This window comes from Myotis davidii, unplaced genomic scaffold (assembly GCF_000327345.1).
Source record: "Myotis davidii unplaced genomic scaffold, ASM32734v1 scaffold282, whole genome shotgun sequence".
NCBI classification, from domain to species: domain Eukaryota; kingdom Metazoa; phylum Chordata; class Mammalia; order Chiroptera; family Vespertilionidae; genus Myotis; species Myotis davidii.
The window spans coordinates 1,254,179-1,261,841 of record NW_006293249.1 but is presented as its reverse complement, the minus strand read 5'-3'; the positions used below and the strand labels follow the sequence as shown (position 1 = coordinate 1,261,841).

Genomic DNA, 7,663 nt, shown 5'->3' with positions numbered 1-7,663 from the left:
GCTAGGGAATGGGTTGTTGTGAAATACCCACAGTGTCATGTTCCTATTTTCCTCAGTTTTTCTGTGACTCCATACTATGTGGCTTTGTTTATCTTCTCTATGATCCTGCTGCATCTTTCAGTCTATGTTAGTATCACAGTTTGTTTGATAATACAGTTCACCTGTGCCATGCTACAGTTTCTGACTGTTAGGGGAAGAACATGCTATAAGAATAGAGTCTTAGTTGTTTAATAAGCTATTCACTATATTAACCATAGAAAAGAGATTATACTTGCAGACCCTGGGAAACTGGGAGACGTGTTGCAAGAAGAAAAACAGGGCTGTAAAGATAAGGTGGCCTCGAAGCCCAGATGGGTCCATTACTCTGAAAGAAGACACCTTTTTATTGCAGATCAAAGAAAGGACCTAGGGTCCCAGGTTCGATTCCAGCCATGGGCACATGCCCAGGTTGCGGGCTCAATCCCCAGTGGGGGGGGCGGGAGGGTGCAGGAGGCAGCCAATCAATGATTCTCTCTTATCATTGATGTTTCTATCTCTCTCTCCCTCTTCCTTCCTCTTTGAAATCAATAAAGAAATATACTTTTAAAAAAAGAAAGGACCTATCTGAAGGGAGACATGTTCTGGTGCTAATCTTTGCAGTGTTCCCAAGCTAATCTTTGCAAGAACAATGATAGAAAACAGACCCTGGGAACTCACTAGTTTTAAATTTTTCCCACCCTCTAACCTTACATAAGGGCTGTTTTGAAATGAACTGTCTAGGGCGGGGGGAAAAATGGACACATATGTAATACCCTTTGTAATAAAAAATAAAATTAAAATAAATAAATAAATAAAAAGAAATGTCAGAACAATCTCTTTCAGGGTATTATTCTTGCTGCTCTCTTGGATTGCTGGTCATCTGAATAAAAACACACCACAAAGATTCAACCTTGTCTCTACTATTGACTTGCGTACTGACAGGCAGTAGGCCTCTTTCCTGTCCAGTTTCACTACTGGCTGCACCTTGTTTTTGTCATCTTTTGATGCTCTCCATTTCCCAGCATGAATAAGGCACTCAATATATGTCTGTCATCAAATGAATGGAGTTGGCCTTTTTTCTAGGTATGATTGTATTGTACAGAACTTTTGAAATAAACATTTAAATTCAAAGGAAATTATAATAGAAGATGGAAGGAGGATATATAGAAAGAACAGAAATTATATTAGAGACCTGGTGCACGAAATTCATGCATGATGGGGGGAGGGGGTTCCACTCAGCCCAGCCTGCACCCTCTCCAAACCGGGACCCCTTGGGGGATGTCCAACTGCCTAGTTTAGGACTGATCCCCAGGACTGCTGCCTCACAATTGCTCACCTTTTTTGTGTGTGTTGATATGTATGAGTTCTTTATCCCCAGGGTCTCACAATCCTGGACTGCTGGCTCCTAATTGCTCACCTGCCTGCCAGCCTGGTCCCCCCAACTGCCCCTCTGCTGACCTGGTCGCTCCTAACTCCCCCCCTCACCTTGTGGCCCCATTCAGCCTGCTGTTCAGTCATTTGGTCGTCCCTCACTAACCCCCCCCCCCCCCCGTGGCCTGGTCATAGGCAGCCATCTTGTAAGGGCGTGAGGGTTAATTTGCATATTACTTCTTTGTTATATAGGATATTACATGTTGGTATATTGAAATTAATCTAAAGACGAAAAATCTGCAGAGAGAGAGAAGGAAAATGCTGACTATTGATACTGGATAAATGAAGTCTCATTGGGGTTAATCCAAAAAAGTAAATCATAAATTTAGGAATAAGAATATCCAAGTCATTGTTTAAAACCCTTACATAAAATCATGTAAACCATTAGTGGTATTTGGAAACAGAGTTCTCTTCTAGTTCACTCAAGCTGGCGAGAGAGTAGGTCTTATTTCCATGCTCTGATTTCTAGAGCTCCATGCAGAATGACAGAGAGGTGTCAGCCATATTTTTCTCATAGTTTTCATTTAATTGCTTGTTCTGAGCTTCAGTGAACTGATTTTTCCAATCTCCAGTGACTCCTAAAAAGAGTAATGTAAAACACATTCAATAATACTTTTATGAACTTTGACCATTTTGCGTTTTAGTAATCCTTTTTTTCTCAATACTTAAATTCCTTACCTAGACATTAGCTCATTGTCCTCCTGACATTGAATGAGAAATAATATTACCCATGGCACAAGTGAGGTACTTGTAAATAGAAAGCTTTATTCTGAAACACTTGGGGAGGGCTGAAATCTAGATCATGGGTTGTCTAATTCTCTGCATTACACTCTTGAGCTCTCTAATCTACCAGTACTTCGTGAATCCTCAGTACATCGAACATTCTATTTAAGTTAACTGGATCTAATTTTCTTAGCTTCTCTTTAAGATCACTGGGGCACTGATATGAGTGGCTGCATCCTCAGAGCACTATCTGCTCCTCTTATCTGTAACTTTAATGCAGGCAAAATTCATAGTTAAATACAAATGAGAATTCTCCGTTCTAATCTAAATGATCATTGCTGTTGCCCTCGCTGGTTGCTCAGTGGTTAGAGTGTCAGCCCACGGACTGAAGGGCCCCAGATTCGATTCTGGTCAAGGGAACATACCTCAGTTGCAGGCTCCCTGGCCCCAGTCAGGGCATGTGTGGGAGGCAATCAATTGATGTGTGTCTCTCACATCAATGTTTTTGTCTGTCTCTCTCTCTCCCTTCTACTCTCTCTAAAAAAATAGATCAATAGAAAAAATATCCTTGGGTAAGGATTAACCAAAATAAATAAATAAATAATCATTGCTTTGATATATAAGTAAATTAAAGCAATCCTATCTAATAAAAGCCTAATATGCTAAGTGTCTGGTCATCCAGTGGTCCGTTTAACCAATCAAAGTGTAATATGCTAATGATATGCTAAGGCCATTCAACTGCTTGCTATGACATGCACTGACCACCAGGAGGTCCAGCTTGCTGCTGGGTCCAGCCAATTGGGACTGAGTGAGAAGGGCTGGGCATGCCCTTGAGCCCTACTGTAATTCCTCCCTGGCTGGGGAACCTCCCGTGTCCCTCCCTGGCCCCTATCATGCACCAGAGTGGTGCAGACCATGGCCCAGAGGGGTGCCTCAGCCTGGCCTGTGCCCTCTCGTAATTGGGAACCCCTCAGGGTATGTCAGAAAGCTGGTTTTGGCCCGATCCCACAGGCCAGACTGAGGGACCCCACTGGTGCACAAATTTGTGCACTGGGCCTCTAGTATAATATACTAGTAAAGGAGTGGTAGGGTTGGTTAACTTCGTTTCATGCTTATGTAATAGAGAATTTATATTTTTTTTACCTTCAATAGCTAAAAATGGTCAGAGAGACCATAGAAAGCTATTTCTCTTTTGATTACTCTATATTGTCTGATTTATTTATGCTTTTATATTTGTGCAATGTTATTTTCATGTACAAAGTGTCAATTTGCTTAATTTTCTAGGTTTAATAAATTATATGATTTATCAATTGTCCTACAAGAAAATTAGGTGACCAAGTGGCATCAGAAAATTGGTAGAGGAGATACCAGCCTTCATCAACCCACAAAAACTAATAATTAGACAGCGATCCATGAACAAAAATAGACCTGGGAAGGCTTCAAGTGTCGAATTTAGACCCTAAAACAACTCAGTGGGGAAAAAAACAAGAGCATAACCATACAAAAAGGATTGCTAAAGAGACTGACATAGCTGACATGTTTGGAGATGGCTAGGAGCAAAGAAGGGTGAGGCTATCAGTATTAAACACACAGTGGATGTCATTGTGGTCCACAGTGGCCTGCTCTGGAGAGGGCCTGGTACTCTTTGCCACCCCGAAGCCTTAATAATCTTGTGACAGGTACAAACACCCTGTAGCTTTCACAGAGGAGGACTCCATAGTATTTGTCAGCATGGACTCCAGTGGTTTGCTCTGTGAAAAAAACCCTGGCAATTTTCCCACTGAGATAAGCAACAACCATCACCACCACAGAATCCTCCTGAGAGGGAGACACTACTATGTCCCTCTTCTCCAAGAAAGAGCCACTGTTACACTGCTCTGAGATCATGGCCTTCACTTACCTCAGCCCCATGCATGCACTGGACCCCAGGGCTCAAGACACCCCATGCATGCCCACTCTCCATATCCAGGCCCCACAACCACTTCACATGTGCCTGAATTGCAGACTCTGGCTCCATGACCCCTTTATGAGCAACAACACCAGAAATACTGAAATCACCAATACAGCAAGTGCATCCATGCCCCAGACCTCAGGGCTGTAGCTGATTTGCATGTACTTGCAATCTGTACTCTGGCTCTACAACTATTCTCTGTGAGTGCCCACACCTAGAACCCTGAAGCCACCATCACAGCAGCCCTGAACCCTGGAGCCATTGCAATCCTGTAAGGTCCCACTCTTTAACCCCTGGTCCCATGGTTGCTCCCCTATAGGAGAAAAAGAGATCAGGAGGACCTCAGCATCCTTTTCAATAGCTCGTGCTGCTGTGACCACCCGCCCTCAGAAATGCTGGGACCTCTGCAACCTTCACTGATGCTGACCCAGTTGATGGAATGCCACAAAGCCCACACTGCTGTGCCCTCCCTGGAGCCAGAATTGCTGCAGCTCACCCAGTCAGTGAACCCACACCCACTCATAGGTGAAGGTCTTTCCTTATTGAAGCCAAATCATGAAGTATGGAAGAATGACTACATCAAATGTGCAGAAATCAACACAAGGTTACAGGAAACATGAAAAATCAAGGAAACATGACACTGCCAAAAGAACACAATTGTAACCTACTCTAAAGAAATGGAGATCTGTGAATGACTGGATCAAGAATTCAAAATAGGGGTTAGAGAGCAACCAAAGGACTTGTATGCATGCATATTAGCATAACCAATGGACACAGACACTGGGATGGTGGGGGTTTGCCTGGGGGTGGGAATGGCTAGGGGCAGGGGCTCCAATCAGGGAAAAAGAAGACACATGTAAAACTTTAAACAATAAATAAAAAAAGAGGAAAAACATTCAAAATAATTATTTTAAGGAGTTCAGCAAGCTACAAGAGAACACAGACAACTCAAGGAAATCAGGAAAACTATACATGAACAAAATGAGAATTTAAACAAATAGAAATAATAAAAAATAATCAAATAGAAATTCTGAAGCTGCTGAATACAATGAATGAAATGGGGAGAAAATAGCAGATTTGATCAAGCAGAAGAAAAAATCTGAGAAAACAAAGACAAGCTACTTAAATTACCCATTAAAAAAGCAAAAAGAAGAATTAAAAAGAGTAAAGAAGTCTATGGGATTTATGGAACACTATCATGAGGACGCATATACAAACCATAGAAATACCAAAAAGAGAAGAGAGAGAAAGGGGAAAAGAGCTTACTTAAAGATATAATGGCTGAAACTTTAAAAACTGAGGAGAGATATATACATCCAGGGACATGAAGCTCAAAAGTCCCTAAACAGGTTCAACCCAAAAGAGTTTCTCACTGAGACACAGTGTAATCACACTGTCCCAAAACAAAGATAAATAAATTTGAAGGCAACAAGAGAAGAGAGACTCTTCACATACAAGGCACCCCAATAAAACTATCAATAGACTAGAGACCCAATGCACGAAACTCATGCACGGGTGGGGTCCCTAGACCTGGCTGGCAATCAGGGCTGAGCAGGTTCCCTCCTCCCTGCCTCCTCCTTCTCTCGCTGCCAGTCGTCACCACTACCCACCCCCAGTTCCCCATCCCAGCTCAGGACCAGCCCCGATCAGGTGATCGGGGCCTGCTGGCTGGGGAGAGAGACCGGGAGGTTGGTTGGCAGGCCCCATCAGTGATTGGAGCCTGCAGGCTGGAGGCAGCTCCTGCATTAAGCGTCTGCCCGCTGGTGGTCAGTGCGCATCATAGTGACTGGTTGTTCCAGTTGTTCTGTCTTAAGGGTTGCTTAGGCTTTTATATATATATAGGTTTCTTAGCATAAACCTTGCAGGCCAGGAGTGAGATAATATATTCAAAGTGCTGAAAGAAAAACATACACCTGTCAACCAAGAATATTTACCTGCAAAACTGTCCTTCAGAAGTGAAGGAGAGAGACTTTTCCAGACAAACAAAAACTGACAGTGTCAGTCACTACTAGACCTGCCATACAAGAACTGCTAAATGGAGTTTTTCAAGCTGAAACACAAAGGTGTTAATTTGTAACATGAAAACATGTGAAAGTAAAAACTCACTTGGAAAACTTAGTCTATAGTCAAATTTCGAATACGGTTAACCCCAGAACACCATGGGTTTGAACCGTACAGTTCTATTTATACACAGATTTTTCCCTCCATAAATATGTACAATACTGTAAATGTATTTTCTTTTCCTTTGTGACTGTCTTAATGACATTTTCTTTCCTCCAGCTTACTTTCTACTAAGAATACAGTATATAATACATATAGAAAATATGTTACTCAACAGTATATGTTACTGGTAAGGCTTCTGATCAACAGTAGGATATTAATATTTATGTTTTGGGAATCAGAATTTATATGTGGATTTCTGACTGTGTAGGGGGTTGGCACTCCTAATCTCTATCTAGTTTAAGGGTCAACTGTACTTTAAAACTGGAATAGTGGTGTATAAATCATCTTTAAACCAGCATAAAGGTTAAAAACAAAGTATTAAATATAACTGTAGCTATAATAATTTGTTAATGGATACAATATAAAAAATATGTAAACTGTGGCATCAAAAAATGTAAAATGTGGGGGTGGGAGTAAAAGGGTAGAGTCTTATATGCAATTAAAGTTAAGTTGTTATTAGCTTAAAATAAACTCATATCTGTAAGATATGAGTTTATGTAAGCCTCATGGAAGCAAAGCAAAACACTACAAAAACAATCAGTCACAAATTAAGATAGCAAGAGAGGATGAAAGGAGAAAACTACAAAATATTCAGAAAATAATTAATAAAATGGCAATAATAAGTCCTTATGTACCAATAACTTTTAATAATGTAAATGGTTTGCCCTAGCCGGTTTGGCTCACCAGATAGAGCATTGGCCTGGGGACTGAAAGGTCCCAGGTTCAATTCCGGTCAAGAGCATGTACCTTTGTTGCAGGCACATCCCAGTAAGGGATGTGCAGGAGGCAACGGATCAATGCTTCTCTCTTATCAATGTTTCTAACTCTCTATCCCTCTCCCTTCCTCTCTGTAAAAAATCAATAAAATATATTTAAAATACATATAATGTAAATGGTTTAAATTCTCCAATCAAAATAAATAGAGTGGGTGAATAAACAATAAGCAACTTCAGCTTTAAGGAATAGGTTGAAAATGAAGGGATGGAAAAAAAATTCCATAAAAATGAAAACCAATAGAGAGAACCAAGATGGCGGCATAGGTTAATGCTGGAGATTGCTGCTTTGAACAACCAATTCAAATTACGCCTGAAACACGGAACGGACACCATCCAGAACCACAGGAGGGCTGGCTGAGTGGAAATTCTACAACTAGGAGTAAAGAGAGTATCATACCCAGACTCAGAGGAGGCGCAGTGCTGAAGTGAAATTCTCAGCTGCGTGTGCATGCGGAGCGTGGCGGCGCGGAGGGCGCGGTTGTTGTTTACAATTGGGAGGGAGCTTCAGTCTCTGAGCTCCAGATCTGGGGGTGTGGCTGAG

At 41.6% G+C, this 7,663-nt stretch overlaps 1 protein-coding gene across 2 annotated transcripts in view; it reads right to left on the bottom strand.

The window, feature by feature from the left end:
- Nucleotides 1-1,621: 1,621 nt before the first annotated feature.
- The window catches only part of LOC102774205 (sulfotransferase 1C4-like), a 34,105-nt gene continuing 28,063 nt past the window's right edge, over nt 1,622-7,663 (bottom strand). The window contains exons 7-8 of one of the 2 annotated variants that reach the window (XR_001514403.1): nt 6,058-6,173; nt 1,941-2,027 (exon numbers count right to left, since the gene is read on the bottom strand). Coding sequence is in view for 1 of the 2 variants with exons in the window: in XM_015566042.1 (XP_015421528.1) it covers nt 1,915-2,027 (113 nt within the window). In the remaining variant the exon portion in view is untranslated. Of the gene's footprint in view, nt 2,028-6,057; nt 6,174-7,663 lie in introns of both variants that reach the window. The other variant, XM_015566042.1, reaches the window with a different exon arrangement.